The 25,818-nt window shown below is 54.8% G+C and overlaps 1 protein-coding gene across 10 annotated transcripts in view; it reads left to right on the top strand.

Annotated features, from left to right (window-relative positions):
• Window positions 1-25,065, top strand: part of PPP1R12B (protein phosphatase 1 regulatory subunit 12B) — an 84,472-nt gene extending 59,407 nt beyond the window's left edge. For 4 of the 10 annotated variants that reach the window (XM_042887105.1, XM_042887110.1, XM_042887112.1 and 1 more), the window contains 7 exons: window positions 12,023-12,039; window positions 12,477-12,621; window positions 13,087-13,191; window positions 13,462-13,515; window positions 14,227-14,277; window positions 19,063-19,242; window positions 22,415-22,498. In XM_042887105.1, the coding sequence (XP_042743039.1) occupies window positions 12,023-12,039; window positions 12,477-12,621; window positions 13,087-13,191; window positions 13,462-13,515; window positions 14,227-14,277; window positions 19,063-19,197 (507 nt within the window). In that variant the 3' untranslated portion in view covers window positions 19,198-19,242; window positions 22,415-22,498. Of the gene's footprint in view, window positions 1-3,496; window positions 4,081-12,022; window positions 12,040-12,476; window positions 12,622-13,086; window positions 13,192-13,461; window positions 13,516-14,226; window positions 14,278-14,592; window positions 14,646-14,725; window positions 15,537-19,062; window positions 19,243-22,414 lie in introns of those variants that run through there. The other 6 variants (XM_042887106.1, XM_042887115.1, XM_042887107.1 and 3 more) reach the window with 5 other exon arrangements.
• The last annotated feature ends 753 nt before the right edge of the window (window positions 25,066-25,818 follow it).

The raw sequence follows: 25,818 nt of genomic DNA on the forward strand, positions 1-25,818 counted from the left end.
GCAGCGGTCAGGAAAGCGTGGTAAACCTGAGGTGGAAAATGACGGCCAGGACTTTCAGGAGATTGGCTTGGGATGATTTGCTCCAAAAATGCCATCCGCTCTCCCTCATCCTTCAGGTTTTATTAGAATTGTGCTCTCCCAGGAGGGCTCCTGCGTTCCTGCAGGGCTCACTGTGGGCTCACAGCACTCTGCAGCTCTGGCGGCAAATCTGCCTTTGTTTCCCATTCTGATGCCCTTTATGAAGGCGCTCTGCTGCTTAAATCTACTTCGTCAGCCCAGCGTTGCATAGGTGAAGACTTCCAACGCAGGTAAAGGGGATGTTTGAATTCATCCTCTTTCTGATACATCATCTTGTATACTGGTCTTCCTCTCCAGTTACAGCAATAGGGTCTGTTTGGGGAGGAACACAGGTGGCCTTTCCAAAGGAAAAGTATCTGAAAAGTGATCTGACCACCACTGCCCCAAGACAGAAGGTACTTGTGCTGCAGTGCTCATGGAGGAGGAGGAATTCGAGATAATGTTGCCTGTAAATAGAGTTCAGGCTGAAGCGACTGCCTGGGCAGCAGGTCATGGCTTTGTGGGCTTTGTGATGTGATGTCGCAGCGCTCAGGAAAGGTGGCTGGGGGCTTTGGGGGTGGGGTTGGATGCGTTGTGTCTCTGTTTGGTGGCTGTACAGATATTCTCTGACAAAATAAGCAGCACCACATCGATGGTGCAGGACGGGCTGGCGTTGCATACTGAGGAATATCCTTAGCAGACAGCAGCAGTCACAGCTAAACCACAACCTTGAATGTTACAAGCACTGGGATGTGAGGACGAGAGAGCTGCAAAGGAAGGTCGGGTTTCATACTTACACAGGGGAGAACTTGAAAGTGAGCTGTATGAGGCAGCATGAAGTGTCAGCTAGGCACCTTTGTTGAGGTGAGGATGGAGCCCGGCATGTTTTGCCATATTGCATCTCGTTTGCTGTCTCTCTCCTGCCTAATAAGGATGCTATTCCTCGTGCTACCCCATCTCTGTAAAGTGAGTTATTGTCCACCAGGATGCGTTTTGTCAATCTGTGAGGCATCTGCACTGGATGACTAATTAACTTTTAATTAGTGGGGAATAGAAAGCTCAGGTTTTGCTTTGCTTTGAGGCTCAGGCTGTGAGTTCTGTGCTCAGCACTGCTGCCCCTCCCCGCAGAAACACAGCAGTGGGTCCTGGAGGACCGGAGGGATGCACAAAGCTGTGGTGTGGGGCTGTTCAGCTCTGCCTCATGACTAAGCTGGGCTTTGTCAGCCTTGTAATTGGGACTGAGGTTGCCACACGAGTTAGCCCAGTTTCAGTTACTGATGTTTTGAAACCTCAGAAACAGAGCCTGGTGTGAAGGAATTGCAGGATCATGGAATGGGTTGGGTTGGAAGGGACTGTAGAAATCACCTCGTTGCCACTTTCAAGCTTGCCCAGCTCCTCTTGGATGGCGTCTCCTTCCTTCTGTTGTGTCAGCTGTGCTGTTCAGCTCGGTGTCTTATGCAGACATGCTGAGGATGCACTCGGTCTCACGGTGTGTCATCAGGAACGATGTTGAGGAGCACTGCTCCCAGGACCAGGAGCCATGGTTCTTCATTTCCAGCCACTGTTGGCTTCATCTGACAGCCGCAGCTCTGGGATGTGGAGGGCAGCAGCATGGCAGCCCGTCAGCAGCTCAGGGCCCTGGGGTGGATTCCATCCAGCCCTGTGCACGTTCAGCCCCATCAGCTGCTCTCCAATCCGCTCTTCTTACAGTGGGGGGATTTTTCTCCCCACCTCCTGCCCAGAGCTTCAAGGATGTGAGATATGGAGAGCCTGACTGCCACTGAGCGCTGAGGCAGAGAATGGAGTCCCTCAGCTTTCTCCATGGCTGTTGTTGCTAGGAAGGCCGACCCATGTGTGCAGGTCCTACAGATGTGCCTTCAGTGTCCAAACTGTTGTGCTGTCACTGCTCTGTGCTGCAGGGAGGGCTGGGTGATGAGCACGACAGATGCAGGCTGCGAAGATCAAGGTCCTGCATGGCCTCCTTGAGCAGCAGGGCGCCTGTCACTGCTTCTCGTGTGTCTGGGCTTCATCTCCATACTTTTAAAAGGGAATGCAGAAATATTTCCAGGCAGATTTAGACCTCTCCAAAGTTTTTTTCCTTCCTGCAGTCAGTAGAGGAAGAATCTCCTTCCTTGTGGTGAAGCATCGAGTGGAAACCTGACCTCAAAGTGACTTTGCCAGAGAAGGGGAATCCAGCAGGCGCATTCCCCACTCTGTGGTCATCAGTGATGCTGTGTTGCTTCTCCTGGTCATGGCAATGCTGAATGGTGGGAGTCAGCCATGTGGCTGCATCCCAGGAGCCCTTCCCAAATTGTGTGCATTACTACAAGTGCACAATTACCAAGCATTGTGCAAAGAAATGCAATATTTAAGGCTAACAGGTATGTGATATTTAAAAGTACTTCATATGGATGGTTTGTTGCACTTACTCTGGATTATTCCATGATAAAGCGACCTGCAGGGCTGGAGCAGCACATGGCTGCGGGTGGGCAGGCTCCAGCACACTGGTGTTCAGTGGCTGCTTTGGGGGCTGTGAACAGGTCTGGGTCAGTCTCAGTGTCTCTGTGTGCCACCACAGCACCGATGCTGATCCATTTCAGCACAGGTAGTTGAGCCAATGCCCTCCCAGTGAGGAATGGCAGAACTGTGCACCTTACAGCTGCTGTTTGACTCCTAGATTCTGCTTAGCGTGTGAAGCTGTTACATCAATGCAGTGCATTGCAGGGCACATTCCCTGTGCTTCTTGCAGCTGAACGCTGTGTGCCTGCTCAGCTGGCACTGCAAGCCATTCTCTTGCCTTTGCAGTGCTGCACTGCTGGCAGGGAGCAGGATGTTCTGCTCAGCAGAGTGCCCTGAAGTTTACTGAGAGGTGTGTGCGCTCCCCACCCTTCTCCCTGCCCTCCGTGCTCTCTCCCCTCCTCCTCCATCCCCAAAGCTCATTTCATTGCACAAGTTCCCTGTCGCCTTCTTGCTGCTCAGGCTTCTGAGCAAACAACAAAAATCCTGTTGTGCTGCATGAATGCGTTCCTCCCTTTAATGGTATGAAGTGCTCCGTGTCCTTTACAAGATCTCCCTTTGTCACAGCTGTGAAATGCGTGCTCAGGCTGGTGGCTGCTCAGCCCTGCACAGCGCAAACCCTCCGACCTCCACTCTCAGCTGCCAGGCCTTGGAAGCTTGGAAGTTTTTACTTTCTCCCCCACCTTCTCTTTTTTTCCCCCCATTTCTCCCCTACAAGTGGCAGCTCAAATCCCAAGCTGAAAGTGAATCGCAGCTGCTGGCCGCCCTCCAGCATTCCTGGCTGCAAGAGTAAGGATCTGGAATGTCAGCGGCAGCGGGGCGGGAAGGAGCAGCGTGCGCGTGGGGAACGGCGCCCGGAGGAGGAGGACGGAACAAAACACAACTTCAGCTGGCCTGCCCCTTTCCAAACCCGTGTTTGTTCCTGATTTATGCTTTCGGGTTTCTCTTAAAGCATGCGGCTCGGCGCAGCCACGGCAGAGAGCTGGCAGCAGCGTGCCGGAGTACAACAGGTTTTTGGTGGTGGTTTGGGTTTGTTTTTTTTTACTCTTTGGAAAAGCGTCTGGTCTAGAGACCTCGGCTGTTTCTCCTCCTCTTCCCACTGAGCTGGGAGACCTTTCCTGAGCAGCTTTGGGAAGGAGAGCCCCTGGTCCTGCAGCTCCGGACAGGAGATGTCCCTGCGTGGGCACTGCGGACGCCGCCTCTTCTGCTCAGACGAGGAACCTTTCGGAGCCTCAGCTCCCCCTGCAGCAGATTAATGCCTAAAATTGTACACCTTAACCAGCAGGGTTTAATTACCAGAGCTGTGAATAGTTTAATTAGTTTGTTCTGACCTTGGGAGGAGGACCTGCCCAGCGACGGGAGAGCACAGCTTTATTGCTCTGCGGTGACCCAGCCTGCAGGGCCATGTCGTCTCTGTTCACCAGGAGCAAGGATTACACACGGAGCAGGAAGTCCCAGTCAGATTCACCCCCGTCCTCTCCTTCCCCGATTGCAAAGACGCTCAGAGTAAGCAGCTTTTCCTTTCTGTGCTCAGGGCGGCCCGCTGGGGTTGGTGGAATGCCCTGGGATTGCCGTGGCTGTGGTTTGCTTTGGAAGGAGCGTGGGGTGAAGTGAAAGTCGGGAAGGTGACTGCAGCAACAGGTTGGAAAGGCTGCAGGTTCCTGGAGCGGTGCTGATTGGCACCGGTGCTGCGGGGAGCTGCTGTGATGGTGTTCCCCTGCCCTGCGCTCACAGCGGGCACAGACATCTCTCTCCATAGGTTATGTCTGCGAGGAAAATGAGGCAAAGCCTGAGCAGCTTGTTAAGCTGTGCGCTTCCATCAGCGCTGCGATGCTGCCGGCATCCAGCTGGGAGCTGTGGTCTGGTTTAGTAACTCCAGCAGTAGAAAAATAAAAGAGAACCACCTGCACCAGGAGGAGCAGCAGGGCAGGATGGCGGCGTGTGCTGCTGTGTGGAGGTGTTTTGGGAGTGGGAAGGCTGTAAGAGTGCTGGTGTTGGCCGGGGGAGGCTGTGTGGACCCCTGCATCCCCATCAGGGTATGGGCAGCTTCTTTGCAGCCAAGGAGTCTTGGAAGGTCCTTGGAGCCAAGGAAGTCCATTCACTACTGGAGGAGTGAGCCTGAAAAAAGGCAGATTGATTTTAGATGCAAGCATTGCCTTAATCTGAGCACTGAGGTTCGCTCAGATCAGGTGTTTGCATGGTCTGCTCCATTGCTCCTGGTCTGGAAGCAGCATGGTGCTGGTTGTGCAGGGGGTGTTTGCCCCTCTGTGGGGCAGTAGCAGTGGTGCTGCCTGGGGCATCCCTGGGGTTTTGGGGTCACCCCCTGTGAGCTGGGTCCCATGGCAGCTGACCCCACTGTGCCTGCAGCTCCTGGGAGCCTGCAGCAGTGGTAACAGTGGGTGCAGGACACACTGGCGTGTCAGGGCTGTGGAAGCAGCCGATGCTTTGGCAGGATTTGCTTCTAGCTGAAACAAAGTCTCCGAGTTAATTCCTTCTCCAAGATAATGTAATTCTGCCGTGAGCAAAAGCAATAATTAAGTGTACTTTCCTATGGGATTGTGCCATGGTATTTTTTGTGTGTTTCCCCTCTGCTCCCATGCCCACAATATTGGCAGCCCTTGCAGCAGCCTTAATAAAACAGGTGGGAATGTGATATCTTGGAGCCTTTCCTATTTCCATCCGGTTCCGATCGATCCCAGCAGAGCTGTGCATGCTGAACGATCCCAGCTGGGCAGGCAGTGAAGGGAGGCATGGAAACCTCCTGGAGCAGCAGGCAGCCCAAAGAAGGGCTTGTTCCTTGGGCAGACAGCTGCATTCTGATGCCATTTGCAGAGCAGCTTCCTGTGGCATGCCCTTGGCCCTGCCTTTGCCCTGCTGCTCATAGCCTTCCTTGTTGGCTGTTAGGATAAAACCACACGTGCTTTTTTTTCTGCCTTTAACAATGAGAAGGGTGAGCACTTTGCAGTGAGTTATTGCACGCTCTAAGAAGGGCAATACCTGGAATATAACAGCACCATAGGGGAGGGCTCGAGCAGAAGGCACACGAGGAAGCTGTGCAGTGTGTTGGTGTGTGAGCAGCTCCATGGGCCATTGCAGGGTCAGCACCTCCCAGTGCCTGACACTTCTTGTGTCATAGAACCAGTAGGGTTGGGAAAAAGCCCTGAGGTCGTCTGATCCAACCGTCCACCAACCTTCAGTAGCACCACCGAACCACATCCCTCAGTACTGCGTCTGCCCTTCAACACCTCCAGGGATGGTGAACCCCCACCCTCAGGCAGTGCTGCCGATGCACTGTTGCACTTTCTGGGGATGTTCGGGTGCCTCTGGAGCTCCTGCTGCCATCACAGCCCCACCTGGCAATGGGGGGGAGCACCTCGTGGCCCCTTCTCACTCTGCTGAACGGCACTGTGACCACTTGAGCATGGCTGCAGTTATTAGAGGTGCCCGCTGTACTCTGGCATTAGGCAGAGCTGCACAAATCATTTGCTGTGCTGCACAGCTTGAGGGGATAACAAGTGCTCTGCAAACAGTTCTCCAGGAACCTTTATCTTCCTGGTCTGCACTGAGCAGCCTGGGCTCATCCTGCTGGTGATAAAAGTGATGCTGCTTGCATGGGAGCGGGGTCAGGCCGGTTGTTTCCAGACATTCTTCTCCTCGTGTCTGCACTGCTGGCTCATTACACAGTGTTTGCAGAAACTGCTGTCCTCTCCCCTTAGCCAGCAAAAACGTAGGATACCGAAACTTGAACTTTAAGGCAATTAACCTCAGGCTGTGCTCCTTCCACTGCCTGGTTTGTTTATTGCTGCTCCGATCGCTGGTTGTTTCTCAGGCGTCCTGTTCCTTAGATGGATATCAGCAAGAAATCCTTCTGGGTTCTGTTTGTTGCTCTTCTTTTTGTTGTGTTTTGTTTGTTTCCTCTGTAAATGCCCATATCTGGAAATGCATTGGGAGCATGCAGTCGTCCTCAGGGCTGGGCAGCTCCAACCACCCTTATGTCCATAGCAGGAGCCCTGGTGCATGCAGTGACCCATGTGAAGTGTTACACCCCGGCTGTGGCTCTGTAGTGAAACTTTCTCAGCTCTCCTCCTTTCCTAGGAATCAAGCCATTGATTCAAGCCAAAGGCAAGCAGGGAGTGTGGCAGCTCTTCAGTGTCCACAGGCTGCTGGCTGAGGCCATGCTGCAACCCTGTGGCATTTTCTAGGCAGACGTGGCCCCACTGCATGTCCATATTACCAAAATAAGTCGTTTCTGCCCTGGGAGGGCTCCTGCAGGGTGCTGTGCATGGCAGGGTGGGATGATGTTCCCCATGTGTTGAAATCCCATCAGGATCTGGCTGCTCCCATAGCTGGAGGCACGCGGTGCAACACCAGCACGGTGTGCACGGCTCCTGCCCTTCCCCTCCAGCGCCTGCTCTGTGCTGCTCCACAGAGGGATCCAGGTCAGCAGATGGGGAGAGGATGCCTGGGATCGCAGTGCTGTTGTGGGATTGCCCAGTGCTGCAGGGGGAGCCCGGTGTGCAGAAGGGGTGAGGAGGAGGAGATCTGATCTGGGCTCAGCCTGGGGGGGGACGGGGAGGTGCTGTGGGATGGGAATGGGTGGAAGGGGAGAGCGGATGGAAGCCAGAGGCAGAAAACCACTCTAACCTCTGAATTGCAAACCAGTGTTTACTGCAGTGGCAGGAGCCCATTATAGCTTTGTTTTCCATAAGAGGAACACGAACCCATAGCAAACAAAGCTGGCAGGGCTCAGTCTGCCCCACTGCCTCTGGGCACTGCAGTTGGACCTGTGCAGCTCCAGGCACATCTGTGCTGGCTCCCACCCTGGAGGTGCTGCCCCGTCCTTGGAGCTGCCCCTGATGACAGATGCGGAGTGCTGACCTCAGGTCAGCTTGGTCTGCTTCTTGGATTGGTTTTGTTTTTTTACACGGACTTGTCAGTTCTTTTTAGTAACCCCCTGTAGCTGAGGTCACTCCTGAAGAAGCAAAGCTTTGGAGCTGACATCCTCGGGCAGGTTTGGGCTCAGATCACCTCTGGCAGCAGCTCCGGAGCTGTTTTAGACAGAAACAAATGAGGAGAGAGGGAGGCAGCATCAACAGCTTTAACTGACAGCACAGGATGCTCCGTGCAGTGCAGACAGCCCAGCATACCTCAGCATTCCTAATGGCTTTTCCATGCAAGCACTCCCTGTGCCCATGCAGTTGTCACAGAAATGCTACGTGGCTGCAACAGGACAGGTTGGTTTTAGCAGCTGCAACTGGGGCACCAAATAGATATTTAAACACACCATGATAACACCTGGGAATGCCCAGCAGTGTGTGCAGGGCAGGGGAGGAGCTGCTGCCTGCAGCCCCATGGCATTAAGAAGTTTGGGAGCAGCAATCTCCTCCTCTCAGTCACTTGGCCCTTCAGCTTTGATTTCCTCATGTCTGGAGTGCTTTGCAAAATGAAGTTTTTCAGCAATAAAACTTGATCCTTTCGAAAAGAAGGGAAAAAAAAAAAAAGGAATCAGAGCAGCAGACCCAGGTTTCTGAGTTGTGGCCTCTCCTAAATTAAACTACAATCCAGCTCAGTGCTTTACACAGTGAGCTCTATCCCCCAGAGCCAGCAGTAATGAAGTGCAGCTGGGGCTGAGCCGAGGGGCCACGGAGGAGTGGGGAACTGAGGCAGGGGGTGGGGGGAGCACAGGGGAGCTGCCTGTGCTGGGGCCATGGAGGTGCTGCTGCTGTCAGCCCCCCCCAGCTGCGTGTTTGTTTCGTGCCATAAGCAATGCAATGTGTTGCAGGCAGCAGCCAAGGCTGCTATTCCAGCTCTGATGGGCTTTTAATATTATGCTTCAGTAACAGCAGTTTTTCTTAAGCAAAGCTTTTTGATTTATCGTTTGTGAAAACATGCTTTGCGTAAGGCTTTGGGGAGTTGGGGGTTAGATGGAGGTGGTTTGGCTGTGTTATCAATCATGGCAGTGGGATTTGTGATCCTTGCATTCGCAGCGGTGCAGCCCGGGCGGAAGGCAGCAGCATCCATCACCAGGCTGGAGCTGGCGGGGAGCTGAGCCGCAGCGCTGGGTCAGCACAGCAGCTTTCCCAGCGAGGCAATGACCTCAGAGAAGCAGAGTTCAAAACAGACCTTGTAATTCTTCTGCACCCTTTGGAAAACCAAACTTCCTGAGCACTGGTTGTGCCCAGCCCGCAGGTCCAACTGCAAGCTGCACCATGCACCAAACCCATCCCTGCTCCTCCCCACAGCTCTTGCAGTGCAGCCCCACGCTCCCTGCCAGCTGCACGCCGTGCACAGGGGCTGACCCTCCTGCAGCAGCCGTGCAGCAGAGCAGCAAACCTGCAGTGGGCTGGGAGCAGACAGAGCAGTCTGCAGCAGGAGGATGGCTGCCAACACCGTTGGAGGAGTTGTTGGGGCTTTCTGTGTGGGTTTGGGGGGGGAATTGGGGCTGTGGCTGTGCCCTGGGATCCTGCGAAGTGGCGGTTGATCATGGGGGTGATCAGATCCCTGAAACAAAGCACCAAAATGAATTCCTTGGGAGCTATCTTAAAATAGTGCAGACTTTCCCGAGGTTGGCCAATGGGAGATAAAGAACCATGAAATTTTCCAACAGCATCTTTTTTTTGGGGGTGGAAATGTAAATAGTGGACTTGTTCTGCCTGTGCTGGGTCAGGTGTGAGCAGCAGAAGAATGCATCTGGAAGCAATGGGGCAGTGTCTGCCTTGGCAGAAGGCTGAGCCCCTCTTGGCGCTGCATTTCAGGGCTTCATTTCAGCCAAACCTTCTGCGAGGAGTTTGGTTTTAATTTTACCTTACTGAACTTCAAACAGCTGTGAGAATTTGTGTATTTTGAAGGGAAAACTCCTGCCTTCCTCCATCCAAAACCCAAACCCTGCAGCGTTCCTGCACTGCACAGCATCGGCTTGGAGCAACCCGGCGTGCTGTGAGGTGTCCCTGCCTGGAGCCGGGGGTTGGAACTAAATGGTGGTAAGGTCCCTTCCAACCCAAACCTCTGTATGATTCCATATGCTGTTTGCTCCCATGGGAGCTGTTTCCTCCCATGCCCTGTGTTCTGCAGCACTGTGGGGTTCAGCCAGCTCTACCCCAGCCCAGGGGAGCTGGCAGCAGTAGCCAAGCGGTGCCACCCCAGCACTATGCTGCCATCCCACAGCCAGGAGGAAGGATGTGACCCGAGGTGTGTGGCTGTAGGTCGGGGTGCACATGCAAACCCCACTCCCATCCTCCTGCTGCGAGAGCTCTGAGCACTGATGCTGACCAGAAACCTGGCGGCGCTCCCTGCAGCGCTGCTCTGCGTGTCGAAGTTTTCCTTTACCAGCCATCAGCGCTCACGTCCCGGGCTGCAGGTCCTGCCTGGCTGCACGCTGCTTTCAGAACCAGGGCAGCCGTGCTGCTCCCTGGGGCCCTCCTCCCCCCGCCCTGACCCTGTTTAGCTGGGGAGGCTCATGGCACAGCCCCGTGTTCCCGTGGCTGCTGCTGGTTCTTGTTGGAGCTTCGGATCTCTGGGGAAACGCAGCACTGGGGGCGATGCTGACAGAGCAGCTCCATGTTACCAGTGGGAAAAAAAAACGTGGAAAATACGATGGTGCATTCGTAGAGTCGGTACGGCTGGTTCTCAGCACTGCTTGAACCCTACCAGGCCGTGTGCTTTTCAGCCAGGAGGGCTCTGCTTGGTGGGCTCAGCTGCTGCTGCCCTCTGCTCCTTCAGGGAGTGATGGAGGCTGAGGCTGCGGCGCTGAGCTCAGGGCATGCAGTGCTCTGCTCCCTCGGGCAGCACGGCAGGTGATGCTGCTGCCATTTAAATGGCATTTGGTTGTTTGAGCAGAGAAGCAGTGATTGCAGGGAGGACAGCCCAGCTGCAGCTGGAGGTTTCTGAGGGTGCTGTGGCCGAATGCAGGGTAGGGCTGGGCTGGAAGGGAGCTGGGCCTGGTGGAGATGGCTCCTCTCTTCTGTCATCGTTTTAAAAGCAGAACGGAGAAAGCTGGTCCTTGGGGTACCAGCATAGCCTGTGTGCAGACCTCAAGAAGAGGCTGAGACAGAAACTGATCTAAAACAAAAGAAACATCCCTTCCTTCCCTGACAGTAATAGCGAGAGGAGGAGCGATCCTCTGATGGAAGCTGGTTTGTGATTCCATCACAGCGGGGCCGTTGCCAGCAGTGGCTGCAGAGTTCTGTTCAGCCTCTGCTCTCCAGACCCGGCCTTTATATGGTATCATCTGTGTCTCAGAAGCACCACTTCACTGCAGCACCGCGCTGGGAGGCGGCTGCAGGTGAAAGGCTGGGGAAGGATGCAGTTCCCTGTGGGCCCCTTCCAGCTCGGGACATTCAGGCTGTAGCACAGGGCTGGAGCTGCTGCCGTGGTTCTGCTGCAGCCCTGTGCTCAGCCGGATGGAGCCCCTGCAGGCACAGCCCTGGGGAGGACATGCCAACTGATGGCAGGGTTTGGGCTTTGGATTTAGCAGCTCCAGCTGAATGTGCTCTCCAGCTGTGAGGCTTCAGCTTTGGTTCAGTTCCTTTGTCCTGGCCAAGGCCCCACAGTTCCTGTGACAGAGGGCTGTGTGGGGTGGTTTCCTTCTTGAGCAGAAGACGGGGGTTGTGTTGGGGTTGGAGGAATTAGAAATGTGGTGACTTGCAATACCTGCCGTGTTGTTGTGTTCCTGCTGTGGTGCAGGCTGAGCACAGCCCTTGTGCTCAATGCACCCATGCACAGAGGAGCTCATGGGGGGGAGCCGAGGATGGGAGCAGTGCATCCCACAGGAGCCCGTGCTGTTCTGTTTGACTTTGGCATTTGTAGGAGAAAACTGCCCGGTGCAGAGATCTCCACTACAAGCTGTGGTTTACCACAGTTGGCCCCGCAGGACACGGCAGCACCAAGCAAAACTCCTGTAATCCCCTCTGGCCCAGGTCAGTGTGCTTTAAGAGCACCAGCGGCTGCAGCGAAGGCAGAGCTGGGCATTGCTCTGCTGTGATGGGAATGCAGGTGGGGAAGGAAGAGCCCGACGTGCCCCAGGCTCTGTGGGGCTGAGAGCTCCTCAGCCTCCCCACGGCTCCTGCTGAGCTCCTCTCACCCTGCAAAGCTCTCCTTCCTTGTGGGTATTTGGCCGTGGAGAAAAGGTGGGCAGCGATCAAAGCCAGCAAGGCTATTTGATGTGAAAGGGAAACAATAGATGAGTTTGGGGCCCAGGAATGGGCTTCAGTTCTGGACGCGAGGATTTAAAAGCCAAGGCTGTGTAGGTTTTGGGTTTGTGAAGGAAATGAAATCTGAAACGCTTCAGAGGAGCAGAAGCAGTTGAGAAGGCTCTGCAGCAGTCGCTGGGTCGCAGTTTGGAGCAGGCTGTGTGTGCTGGGTGGGAGCAACGTGCTGCTGGGGCTGCACTGTTAGTTCATTGGTCATTAATTCCCTTTTTTTCTTTTTTTTTTTCCCCTCTTTCCTTCAGCATGAACGACTTTCCAGGTAAGAACTTTGTTTCTCGGGGGTTTTTTTTTTCCGATTTAATATTTTAGATTTAAGACTTTTTTCTGTGTCCCATTTTTGCACAGCTCTGGGGGTTCCCCTCCTTCACATCAATGGCACGAGCCGTCCCTTGGCTCTGACCAGTGGGTTCTCAGCCCAGCTCAGCTGTTGGGCCGCTCTGCTTTCTTCCTTTGCTCCTCCAGTCACCCAGCAGCCATGAGCAGATCAAAACCTTCGACATCCCATTGCATGGAGCCCATTCCCACCGTGAAGGTGGGATCCCAGCAGTGCATGGGACGTTGCTGCCCGCTGGGGTTTGGGCTGATATCCGCTGGGCTGTTCCCAGTTGGTTCAGCACGGGGCTCTGCTCGCCTTTGTGTCACACTGGCATTCCCTGCGTTGCAGCTGCTCCACAGTGCTGCGTCTTTGCCTTGCAGGTTGGAAGCAGCTACAGCCCCTGCCACCAGTGACTCCTACAGCGACCGTGCCTCCAGCCGCTCCAGTGCCTACAGCCGCAGAGAGAACCGCCTAGCAGCCCTCAGCAGCAGGGCAGAAGAGGAGAGCAACAGGGACTACAAAAAGGTGGGGTTTCTGTATGTAATGTTGTCACTGGCTGCACCTCGGAAGCTGCACCGACTGTCTTTGGAGCATTGTCTGTTTCCATTGCCTTTGGGAATGATGCTCGCTGTTCTCGAACGCGTCAGTTCTACAGAGGGCTAAAACAGGACAGGGGGTGAAGGGACCCCCTGGGGAACAGGGAGTGAGGGATCGGGCTGGAGAGATGGGGGAGGGATTTTAAAGGAGAAGAAAAGGCTGACCTTGAATGCTACCAGCATGGCCGCAGCGTGCACCCCCAGCTGAATCATTTTGTGCTGCTAGGACACTCCAGAATTATTTGTTCTAAAAGCTCTGAAGCTTTCAATGCAATCCTTGAAATCAGTAACACGGGCTGCCAGGTGTGTGTGAGGCAAAGGCTGTGTGAAAAGTGTCTGTTTGGAGCACAGTGGCTGAAGAGCAGCCCTGTCAATTGAAACGTTTGCATTTCAGTTGTACGAAAGCGCCCTGTCTGAAAATCAAAAGCTGAAGTCAAAACTGCAAGAAGCGCAGCTCGAGCTGGCTGACATCAAATCCAAGTTGGAAAAGGCAGCCCAGGTAAGGCCAAAAGCTGCTCCTCTGCTGGGCAAAGCGAGCGCTGCCCCGTGCCATGCCAACACATCTGTGGTGAGGGAGGGATGCAGCGCTCAGGAGGGAAGCTGCTGCAGGGGAGACTGGTGTCACATCGCACAGAAAGCAGTGTGGTGTGTGTGATTCTCTGAGGACTGCTGCTTCTCTGGGCAAGTGCATCTGTGGGCTGTCCAGCCTTTGTACAGCATCGTGTGAATGCCTCTCCATTTTAATAGCTTTCTATTTTTAATTACATAGCAGAAACAGGAGAAAACTTCTGACCGGTCCAGCATGCTGGAGATGGAGAAAAGGGTATGTGTGTCTGCTTTCTTCTGGGTTCTGTCTTTGCCTTGTGCTGCTCTACAGGGCATACTAATTTCTGGAAGGAAAGTGTTAATTAAAAGATGTTACATTATTGCCTTGCAGAGCAGTGCACGGCTATAATTGTGTTCTGACCTTTTTGTGCCTGAGACTTTTCTGCTCTCTTTGCAGATCAGCCATGTTCTGACTTCCTTCTTTCATTATAGGAAGCGACAGAGCAGCAGATTGTATTGCACAGTCCTACAGGGCTGTCAGTCCTTTATGCTTTAAAATGTTATTGATCCTTATAAATAAGAACTTTCAGGAGGGAGGGAGAAACAAGACAAAGCACGGGCTGGGTGTCCATCCTTGTGATTACTCTTGAAATCTGATGGATTGAACGTTCCGTCCTCCTAACAAGCAGTCGGATTTGTTGCAATAAGTTAAGCTGTGGTGTCTGGCTGAGTCTTAACTGACCCTGAGGTCAGGTTGGAATGGACCTGAGAGCTGTGCTCCACCTCACGTGTAGGGGCAAAATGGGCCCCAGCACACGGCCTGCTGCCACGTCCGTCTGCTCTGCTCCTCGCTGTGCAGTGCTCTGAGGTGCTTTTTGGTGATGGCTCCCATAGAAATGCAAGACTTTTGCTTTTCTTTAAAAGAGAACACGCTTTGTTTTTCTTGTAAACACCTCTGACCGTCTCTGTTATGAATCCCTGTAAACAGGAGAAGCGAGCCCTGGAGCGGAAACTCTCTGAAATGGAGGAGGAGATGAAGGTAGGGAATAATCTGTTCCCTCTATTATGATTTTGATGCTTTGTATTAACGTCTGTTGGGACTGTCACCCAGGAGTAGGATATTAAAGATATACATGGGAAGGGGCTCATATCACCTCTGAGTGCCTTCCGTTGTGCATCCAGGCCTTGCTTTAATGGCTGTGTTCTCCAAACATGGAGTAGTGTTGAGCCCTCTGTTAGCATCCATCGAATCGCACCATGTGTTCTACCTGTTATGTTGTTTGCCCTGAGAACTGTGAAGGCTATTCTCCCCAAATGCTTTCTGAGACTAACCTGTGGCATCCATGAGTTTCAGTTTGCTGGATAGTCTGCAGCCCAAGCGAAGCCGTTGTGGCTCCCTCCAGATGGGTAAGAAGACAAAGCTGGCTTTTGAGATCACGCGCACTGGCCAGCACAGAGCACACAGTGATTGCATTTCTGTCCTACAGCATGTTTGTGGAAGGCTGCGTCAGTAAGTCAGGCTGGAATGGATCTCAGCAAAGAGGAATTTGCTCCCAAGTCCAGCATGGCTTGCTGTTCCCAGCCCACCCACCGACTGCTCCCTGCCTTCCCCTCCCGTGGCCCTGCTGGGACGGAGCCCCGCGGCTGGCAGGGAGCACCGCAGTGCAGATGCAGCGTTTGCCACCTGGGTGCACCTACAGCTTCACAGTGATCCTGCAGCGTTCCGTGATTTTATGCTGCACTTGAATGCTTGTCCTCACAGAACGGCCCTCTGGTCCTGCGTGCTGTGCTTCCCTCCCCTCTGAGGATGATCCAGGTGGGACCGCGTCGCTCTGACAAGGCAGGACCTGGGGATGTCAGCGGTGCGCTGATGGAAATGATTCCTGCCACCCTCAAGGTGGTTCCCGCTTTGTGCTTCTATTTCAAGCTTCATATCTTTACCAGGCATACACCTTTGAAAGGATAGATTGGCTTTTGCTGCGTCTTCTACTGCAATAAGTCTCAACAATTTGGTGGAGTCTTGCTGCAAAGGCTCTCTTGGTCTTTCAAAGAGGACAAAATGAATGTGGATGTGCTCAAAGGGGAGCAACCAAGGGCTGAGGGTGCCTGGATTCCAAATCCTTCCTCCTTTCAGCAAGTGGCAACCGTGAACTCCGGAGGGACTTTCCTATCGTTACAGAAATGCAGCCTCCAAGAGAAAGCACGGGCAGGAGCACTCTGTGGCATTGCTTTAGCCCTGCAGATCTCTGCACAAACCAGCTCAGTCCATGGAGTAAAAAGACAAATTGGTGTCCTCTAGTGGCCTGTTGGTTTTGAGCACTTCTATTGGTTCAGAAAGCAATTAATGAGAGAAGATGCCTGCAGGGACTGCTGGACACAGCCACAGCTTCTCTGGTTGGGGGAGCCGGGAGCTGCAGGTGGATGGGAGCTGAGAAGGTGCTGTGGGAAAAGCAGCACGTGAAGTCTGGTGTGTTCCTGTGTTACCCTGAAGCTGCTGGCCATGCAGGAGGCAGCACATGGCTGCAGCAGCCCGTGGTCTGCCTGAGAACGAGCTCAGCTCCTTGGGAGTGATGCTGCCTCTTTCTGCAGACCCAAGCAGCCTTTTGTTAGTGGAATAAATAGATGTGAAATTTGAAAGTGTCTCTTCTGAGGCACTGCTGGGTTTCCACCCCACCAGGCTTTGCAAAAACTCGAGCATGTGTTGAGCACCTGACTGTGCTGTGACATGCAAACAAGTGTGAAGGCTCTGACAATGGAAGTCCAGAAGGAAGGCAGGCTTTCCACGTCCACTTACATCACATCTTAAAGCAGGATGCAGCCCAGCTTTGCTTGTGTAGAATGAGATAACCTCTGCAGAACATCTGTATTAGTCCCTGCATTAATCCTGAGTCAGTAGTGCCAGGAAAACAAATCTCTTAGTACTGGCTATGCTTGCATTCCTGCTACTTTTGCTAATTGAATAGCTATTGAGCAGCATCAGAAAGAGCAATTTAAGCAAATCCACCAGTTCCCTATAAGGTGGAGAGCAGCAAGGGGAATCCCAGCCATGCCATGGTGTTGGGTTCTGAGTCATACTGCAGTCACTGGGATTCTTCCCAGCATCTGAATGGAACCAGTCCATCAGGGCTCACCTGCAGCTGTTTGCTCTTTGGCTGGCACTGAGTCCAGAGCAGTTTGGGAGCAGCTGACTCCTTGGGAAGAGGAGGCACAGCAATGTCACAGGAAGGTCCTGGGTTGCTGTGACAGCAATGCTGTGTAGTTCAGCCCAAGCTGAGGTTACCAGCTTTGTTCCTTCCATAAGTTGAGCTGCTGCTGGTGAAGCTGCCAAGAAGGGGAGAGGAGCATGGTGAAACTGGTGATGGCAGGGAGCTCCGTGGTGCTGGAGGGGCTCCTGCAGCCCTTGGGAAGGTGACACAGCAGTACAGCATTTTCCTGAGTGACTGCAGGGTTTGACTGGAGATACAGCAGCAACTTGGCTGAGGAAGGAGAAAGAAAATTAGCATTTGCACTGAACTGATTTCAATGCCAAGTGCCTGAGGTCCCAACTTAACACAGCAATTTTCCTTGAAGGTCACAGAAGCTTCTTTACTCTGAAGCAGCGCCGCACCTCCTGGCTTGGTACATTGTGCATGCTTTGGGCATCCTGATTTCCCTGAGTGTTGCAGGCACAAAACCCTTTAATTGAAGGCAAGTACAGCTGAACCGAGGAGCCTGCTTTCTGTAAGCCAAGAATCAAGCAGAGCGATAAGCAATCACAGCAGGATCATCCACATTCTGGTCTTTGCCTTTGGCTTCAGCCCAGCTCTCAGCCTTCGCTCGCTGTCTTTGAGCATGATAAATAGGAAGCCATCCGACCTGCAGCACACGCACATTTTTGCACAGGTGATCCTTTCCCAGCTGCACAGAGCGCTGAGCTGAGCTGCGTCTGCTCGTGCTGTGCTGCAGTTCGTGCTCTGTTGGTGTGGGAAGCGAGGATGGTCTCTGAAGTGATCACAATCCTTTCTACCCCACGAAGCACGCACTGCGTTCTACATATGTTGGCCATTTTCTGCCAGCCAGATGCTCAGCTGTAATAAAGCAGACAGCATTTATAAGCTGCGATACCGCAGGAACAAACGGCCCTCGCAGTCCAACCAGCAGCTCCTGGGTGCAGGATGGACACAGTGATGTCTGTCTGTCCTTTGTCCAGCCGGCGCAGTGGGGCAGGTCGTGCTGGCTGGGATCTGGGGATGGGGAGGGTGTCTGTCCCCTGAGCTGTCTGTCTGTCCGGTGTCAGAGCGGTGCAGTGAAGGCCAGGCAGCAGGAGCTGTGCTCCCTTGGATGCAGGAGCGGTTGCACAGCCAGCTGGGCTCAAGCCCCGTCCTTTCCTGCTCTGCATCCCTTCGTTGGCATCGTGAGGCTTTTGGACGCGGTCTCCATTCCTTCATGAGGAGCAAAGGTAGTGCTTAGGGGCAGCTGGGGCTGCACTGCTGGCTGCCCAAAATGCCTCTGTGTGGCACTGAGCCCTCAAACAGAACATCCCTGCATGCAGCAGTTCTGTGCGGAGCTCTGGCAGCTCCATGCACATCAGGTGGAAGTTCTCACAGCTGTGCCAACGCTGCCCTGGCTAAGGGTGGTGTCATTTTGCAGGCAGTGCTGCCTTGGGACCCATGGCAGGAAGGAGCTCCCTGCAGCCCCTTCATCTCCTCCATCCCCACACACACAGGTGTGGGGAGGCTGCAGGAGGGACGGAGGACGCTTTGCCTTGGGCTGGGATTTGTCTCTTGAAGCCAAAATCCCTCCTTTGGAGGGTGCTTCCCTTCCTGCCCCCCACCCCAGGGCAGGGATGCAGTGCAGGAGGCAGCGCTCGGCCCTCACACCTCCTGGTGTCCATTCAGTGTTGGTGTCGATCCATTTTGCTGTAGTGTTGCTGGAAATGCGTCCTCCTTGTGTGAGCAGCAGTGATGTCTGCCCAGCTTTCTGCTCTGCCTTCCCCTGTGCTTCCACGCCGTGTCTCTGTGCCGCAGTGTGGCTGTGCCACCCCTCCTGGGCGCCCATTCCTGCCCTGTTCTGTGCTCTTGTGGTTTCTGTACTGAGCAGCACTGTGTTCTGTCTGCCTCCTCCTCAGGCTGTTCTCATTCAAGCTCCCGTCATTAAAAACGAGTGCTTTCAGTTCTTACCTTTTTCCTTCTGAAGGCTGAGCCCTGTGGCAAAGAAGAGTTGAATTTGGGCCGGGTTATTTGGAAGAACCCACGCCCACCCCACAGCTGTGGGAAGCAGAGCCAAGAGCCTGGCTGTGAGCATGGCTGTGAGCATGGCTCAGCTCTGTGCCCTGCAGAGGCTCTGCTGCAGCTCTGCTCGCTGCTGCGCAGCTGCTTCCGTGTTCAGAGATGCATGGGAGGAGTGGCACAGAAACTCTCAGGTGCCAGCAGTGCTCCCAGTGCTCCCAGTGCTCCCCGTGCCCATGGTGGCGGTGGGGCAGCATGATGGTTTGCACAGTGGCTCACTCCCACAGCTGTGTCTGGTGGAGCTCATTATGGGTCATTAGAAAATCACCCTTAAGGACCATCCTGCTTTGGGTGGGAAATCCGCTTACTTAGGAGCATTCTAAAGGCTTTGGGGTCCCTGGGGGAAGGGCAGGCTCCCCACATGCTGTCAGTGCGCCGGAGGGCTTTCAGTGTGCACATCTGAGCTGCTGCCCACCCAGCACTCGCCGCTACTCATTTCTCTTTTCTTTTTCTCTATTCTTTTACCCCTTGTGGACTAAATTCACCTTTCTGTGCCCTTTTGTCTCCACGGTGTGTTCTCTCCGTATCTTCCCGTCCCCTCCTGTCCCTCTCTGCAGAACCTCCACCAGCTCAAACAGATTCACACTCTGAGGCAGATGAACGAGCAGCTGCTGGCCGAGAACAGGGCTCTGACGCGGGTTGTGGCCAGGCTCTCGCTGCCTGCCAAGCCCTCCGAATCAGAGGAGCTGTAGCCATTTGCCGTCCGGCTCATCTCGCCTCCCTCCTCCATCCTCCAGGCAGGTCTCCGCTCCCGTGGCCGTGTCTCCCCTGGCTGGCTGGGCTGCAGGCTGCATGCGGCCGAAGCTCTGCAAGCACCGGCTCGCTGCTCTCCAGGCAGGGCTTCCCCGCACGGTGTGCTCTCAGTTCTGCTGACCCCGCTCTGCTTGGCAGCTGCTGACCTCCGCCGTCCCACTAACAGCCCGCAGCAGGGGGGGCTGCTTTCTCCTTGCCCGGAAGAGCAGCAGGACCCGGCACGGCAGCGGATGGGTGGCACTGAGGGCTGGGAGCTCGGATGCTTCCCTGTGGCTCAGCAGCCGGCTGCCGTCGGTGGCGGTGCCCCTTGCCATCGCTGTGCTGTGTGTCTGATCGAGGTGTCGGCAGGCTGAGTTCAGCAGGATGCTGGCGTTATGCAAAGTCGCGATGAATGATTAATGAGTTTCCAGGGGCGTCATGAAAAATGCGCATTTTAGAGAGGAAGGTGATTTCAAGAGAATCCCAAACCGATCAGCCTTCGGCACTTTCTCTTGTTTTCTTAAGCAATGAAAACAAGCTCCTTCCCTCCTGTGAAGCAGTGGAAGGTGGAGGTGTGAGCTGAGCACTGCAGCATCCGTGCTGCCTCCTGCGGGACGGTGCGAGCGGAGCCGACCTGCAGTGTGCACTCACTGTGTGCTGGGAGTCACTGCAGAGAAATGGGGCTGTGAGCCTTGGGAGCTGCACCCTCACGTCACACTGCATCCTTTCCTGCTGCTCCGTTGCCTCAGTGCTGGCATAAAGCTGTGCCTCCTCCCTTCGCTGGGTCCTGCACGCCTTCTGCAGGTTAGTAGGGATATTTGGGTCCCTACAGACAGGGCTATTTTTTCCTAAAGGAAAAAAGAACCACTGTGCTCTGGTGGGATGGAAGTGGCACTGAGGTATGAAAAAGCCTATTCTTAGCACACAAATTATATCAGAGATGATTAACCATAGAAACAAACTAAGCAGGGGAATTGGGGCTTCCCTTCCCCGAGCCTCAGTGCCAGAGCCCACGATCTGCTCCAGCTGCTTTGTGTTGTGGGTCAGAGGGAACGGCCTCCCCACGCGCCCGCTTTGAGTCCACAGAAGTCGCCCCATGCCTGGCCCTGCCCCCCTTGTTCCCACAGCCTCAAAGCAGCGATGCTTCACCGACTTTAAGCCACCTGTCTCTCTTCTTCTGTTAGGAAACCATTGCAGCTCCGCTTTCCCTCTCTGCCCGTTGCTCCCTGTCCCATTGCAGGCTGTGGTGTTGATGGATGCTCGCTCCCCGCTTGCTTGCAGGCTGAGTGCTGCCTGCTGGAGCAGCGCTGCGTCCCTGCTGGGTTTCCTCAGCCCTTCTCTTAGGTGCAGCAGGGGATGCTGCTGCTGCCTGTCAGCTGCTCTCCTTGCTGTCCTTGGACATCACAGCTGTACAGCCGTGTCACTGTTCTCAACTGACAGATTTACTGCAGTGGCACTTCACGGAGAATCTCATTTTCCAAAATCCACATCATTTCTGCAGTGTCACCTTCTGTGTGTCGCAGTGCACACAGCTCAGCTCGCAGCTCGCTCTGTGCTGACGCTGCACATCAGCATCGTGGGGCTGAGCCCTCCTGGCCCCGTCCCTCTGTGCCATTCTAACAGACGTTTACAGAGCAGCATTGCTCAGACCCCTGCAGTACAGCCCTGCTTCACGTGCTTTTTATTTTGTGGGGCTTGAGCCTGGTTTGCAGTGAAGGGAGGAGTGTCCTCTGCTCGAGAGGCTCTGCACTTTGCAAGGCTGACATGTGACTTCCAGAAAGCTTCACTGGAAACTGATGGAGCCGAGCAACAGCCAGGAAGCTTCAGGAAGCACGTTGTTCCATTCCTCCCATTCCAATAAATCACCAAAGTTGCACTGAAGTGTTTTTGTAAAGCACAGCCAGCATTGGTAAGCTGTGAAATGGGGATGGATGCTGCAGAGCCACCCCAGGCAGTGACAGAGAGGGGATGGGGGCTGTGTGCAGCCCTCAGCAGACGGCTCAGCCCTTCGATTGCTGTGGACGTGGAGGCAGTGTGCTCAGAACCATGGAGTCATGAAGGCTGGAAAAGTCCTCTGAGATCCCCAGCCCCACCACGCTGTGCCCACTGCCATCTCCTCAGTGCCCACAGCGTCTGAGCGCTGTGACCTCTGGGCAGCCTGTGCCAAAGCATCACTGCTCCTTCAGAGAGTGAGGATGAGTCACTGGGAGGGAATGGAAGTGCAGAGTGAGGGCACAAACCCTTTGCCCTTCTCACCATTCCTGGGCACTCGGTGTTGGGCACTGCCTGCAATTTGGCTTCATTCCATGATGAGCCACAGCATCTGTTCCAATGGCCACTGTGTGGTGGGGTGCAGCCCCTGGTACCTCTTCCTTTGGGAAGGGGATGGAGCACGTGGGGCTACAGGAGCTGTGCAGGGACGCAGAGCAGCGCTGCTGTGAGCTGGGGTAGAGCTGCCTGCAGGCAGGGCCAGGGCTCCAGCGCCAAGGGGGAGAAGGCAGAGCAGCTCTGCAGTGGGGATTTCATTTCAGAGGAATTCCTCCAAGGTCTGCATTGACGCAGGTCAGTCAGCGCTCAGCTCGCTGGGCTTTGTGCCACCTCCAGCTGGGACCCCCCCACACAGCACCAGTGCTGTTCTGCTCCTCCTGCCTGGGCAGCCCCAGAGCTGCTCCCTGAGGGTCTGCAGTGCGGGAAGCAGGAGGGTCAGGGTTTGTTGGCCAGGAGGAGGTGCTGGGAAGGTCTTGTTGGTGGTGTTTGTTTCCCTCTCTGTTTAATTGGAGGTCTGTGTTTTTCTCCGCTGCAGCCACTCACTGTGCAGCTCTCTGGGATGTTCTGTGGGACCACAGTGTGAGCACTGACATTAAATGTTGTGTGATCCCAGAGAGATGCTTTGTTCTAAAGATCAGCTCTAAAGATCTCAGCCCCGTCCTGATTTAGAAGTCCAAGGCAGAAAACTTGTCAGGCCTGGACAAATGGGGAAATGGACACAGGGAAAAGCTGCCTTGGTAGCTTTCTGTTCTGCCAGGCCCTGTGGGAGGAGGTTTGGATGAAAGGGCTCAGAAATGGTCCCAACTGAGCTCCGTGGCACCGCTTTCCTGGGGGCTTTGCTGTGTGAGGAGCCGAGCTGAGCTGAGCCCCAGCCCTACTGTAACCCCGGCCCTCTTTGTGTTTGTGCAGATTCTGACGGAGCTGAAATCGGACAATCAAAGGCTGAAGGACGAAAACGGGGCACTCATTCGTGTCATCAGCAAACTCTCCAAGTAGGGAGCCGAGCTGCAGGACGGGGGGGTGCCCTGCTGAGCCCTGCCCCTTCCTCCTGCCCCCCGCGCAGCAGCATTGCAGCCACGGCATCAGCATCGCTCCTCCCTGCCCTCGGCTGGACGCTCCCTGTCTGCCCTTTCCCCCCCACAGCACACACCCCGGCCATTCTGTTTTAATTTCAGCATGTTGTGCTATCTCGGACGTTTGACTCAAGGGAGGAGGATGTGGAGTGGTGCTGAGCTGCCAAAACTTCTCCTTCCAGCAGCCCACGGTGTTTGGGAGGGAGCTCTGCTGTGCAAAGCGATGCCCACGGAGCTGGTGCTGCACATCTGTGCCCTTTGCAGGTGGGACCTGGACCGTGGGCCAGGATTCTGCAGACACCCATCAGCCCGTGTGCAATGTGGGACTTTGGTTGAAATGTGATGCTACGAGGAACGGCAGCAGAGCTGATTCCTTCAGCACGTGGGGACGGCTGCTTTGCACAGAGACCTGGCTGGTTTTTATTTAATGTCAGATTGCAGATCTGGTGGGTAAATGCCCTTCCTGTGCAGCTGGTGATGGGGTGCCGTGCTGCAAACCCTGGGGCTCCCACCAAGCTCCCTGCACTCAGCAGCACCTGGGACCTGCACCCGGACCGCTGTTCTCAGGATGGAATTGCAGACATTTGCCAAACTTTCTGAAGAAGGAGCCTGGTGTGGTGTGTTGGTTGGGAGGCTGCCATCAGGCAGAGCCCTGCAGAGGAGCCTGGGCAGATATTTCAGGTCCTGCAATGGCTTTTCAGCATCAGGCTGACCAGCTGAACCGCAGCACGGTTTTGTTTCTGGGGAATGGAAATGAGGGGGGCAATGAGCCCTGGTGGCACAGATCCTCGCAGGTGGGCTTTGGGGCACTGGGCACGGAGCTGCAGTAGCTGTGCTCCAGGTGCCCGGGGGTCTTTGGGGGCTGGGAGCTGAGTGGGAATGCTGGGAGCTGCATCAGAGTCTTTTCATCCACCAGAAGTTTGCAGTCCGCCTCAGCCTTGAAGGAAACCTCAAAAAACAAAAACAAAACCCAACCCTCTGTATGTTGTACGGACTCAGAACAGTTTGAAATTGTTCTCCCTGTGGGCATTCAGGCAGCGACTCCTGCATGTGCTGCATGCTGCCCTGCTGAGCTCCCATACCAGACCGCTCTCCTCGCAGTGTGCAGCCCCTCTCCCTCATCCTCCCCCCTCATTGCCTTTGTCCCTCCGTTTCCCACTTTGTGCCATGGGCTCCTCGTGCTCGGAGTGGCAGCAGCCGCGCACGGCAGCTCTGTGCTGAGGTGCAGATGGATACTTGAACATGAGTACAACTAAGTTTGCTCAACAGGGTAAAAATTCATCTGCCTGTCCTGGGCTTCTTGGAGCCTCCTGCTGGTTATCACCTGTGCATTTTCCTCTCCCTGGGGGCTTTTTTGTTTCTTTCTAATTCTCCATTTTCTCCTCCCGTCCTCCCATCCCACCTCAGCTCTCTCTGCTGGCTGGGCTCAGGGCAGCTCAGCACGGAGCTCCCACTGCTCCTCTTTGCGCCATTCTCCGGTGCAGCGCGGCCGTTCCTCTGCTGCTGTGCTTCGGGGAGGAGGAGAAGCGCTTTGGCATCACCGGGGCTCCTGCAGAGCGCTGCCCACACCGGGCAGGCAGTATTACTGCTTCACGTATCCCTGCTTTATGGAACAGCTTTAAGCCCTGTGCTCCGGTCAGTGCTTTCCCTGCACGCCGCTCCCCCTCGGTGCGCCCTGTGTGAGCGCTGCTGCATCTCTCCACGTTCTCTCCCACCCTCACCCCGGGCTTGGCTGCAGCAGCGCTGCCCTGTCCCAATCCCGGTCCGCAGGCAGGGACAGCCCGAGCTCCCGGCTGCTGGGAGAAGCTCAGCCCGAGCTGACGACATCCGCACCGGCGCTGCGCCCCTTCCTGCAGGGGCTGCCGCTGCGCTCTGCCCACGAGGAGCCGTTATGCGAAGGGCGCGGAGCCAAAGCGCCGCTGGGATGCAGCGCTGCTCGCCCCTTCGTGCTCGCAGCCGACGCTCCGTGCTGACGATGGGAGCGCAAACCCCGCGGGTGAGGAGGACTCGGGGCTCTCAGTGCGTCTGCAGGAAGCACCGAGGTGGCGGTGGGTGCGACGCCGTGCTCTGCGCTGGGCACGGAGCGCAAAGGAAGCGGATTTTAACGCTGCTCCCTCCTTGAAGCTGAGTTTGTCTGACGTGCCTCCTTTGGAGAACACGGAGCTTTTTTTCTAAGCAGTGCTTGGGGTGAATTCGTTTTTATTGCTTGGGGTGAACCCTGTTGTGGCTGCGAGTTTGATGGTGGCTCTTTGTAAATAACTTCCTGGAGGAAGCAGGACTGCGTTCCAGATGGGGAGAGAATGTATTTTTATGCAACTTTGAGTGGCCTTTCAAACCCTGAGATGAATGATTTGTTTTACTGGTTGTTGTTATATAGTATTATAAGTATTATGTGTTTGAAAGTTTGGGAATAATATTCACATCTATGATGCTTGTAAACACAACAGTATTTATAAATAAATAAAATAAGAGTTGATAAAATAGAAACTGTGTCTTCGAGTCCGACTTTATGGGGCCGGGGAGGGGTGGGCAGATCTCCTCCCATCTCAGCCCATCTCCTCCCATCTCAGTTACCTGGAAGCTGACACCCCCAGATGAAGAGCTGCAAAAGTGGTCCCAGAGATGGAAGCCCTCCTGAGAGCAGTGCCTGAAGGGGCTGTGAGAAGGAAGGGGATGGAGCGCAGCAGTGGTGTGAGATGGGATGAGGGCTGCACACAGAGGCAGTGCTGCCCCATCCCTGCAGACCCCCAGGGTTGCATTGCAGAGTGGGTGGCCTTTAATGGCCCCTTCCAACTCAAACTGTGATTCTATGAGTTGGTGAAGCTGAAAGCTGAGCTCTGAAATGCCCTCACGTGTCCCCAGAACTTCACCCCAGAAGCAAAACCAGCAGGGCAGCAGGGCTCCTTTCAGCTGTTTCTTTAATAAGGAGACAGATATCATTACAAAATAACCATTGAACGATCAGAGACGGGAACGACAGAGTCCACACGAGGGGAAGGGGCTTTAAAAGCAGCTTCCTGCCGGAGCCCAGCGCTGCAGGGGCGGGCGGGGGGATGGGGATGGGGGCTTCATCCTCCCGGTTATGGGGCACAAAGGCAAAGCTGTGTGGCCTCACTTCTGTCCCCAGGAGGATGGCGCTGGTGTCACTGCGAGAGGGAGAGGGAGAAGAAAGAGGAGAGAGAAAAGGGAGAGAAAGGAGAGGAGGAGGAGGGGAAAGGGAAGGAGAAGGAGAAGGGGAAG

This window comes from Lagopus leucura, unplaced genomic scaffold, assembly GCF_019238085.1.
Source record: "Lagopus leucura isolate 7727_CA_CO unplaced genomic scaffold, USGS_WTPT01 Super-Scaffold_100073, whole genome shotgun sequence".
Lineage (NCBI taxonomy): Eukaryota > Metazoa > Chordata > Aves > Galliformes > Phasianidae > Lagopus > Lagopus leucura.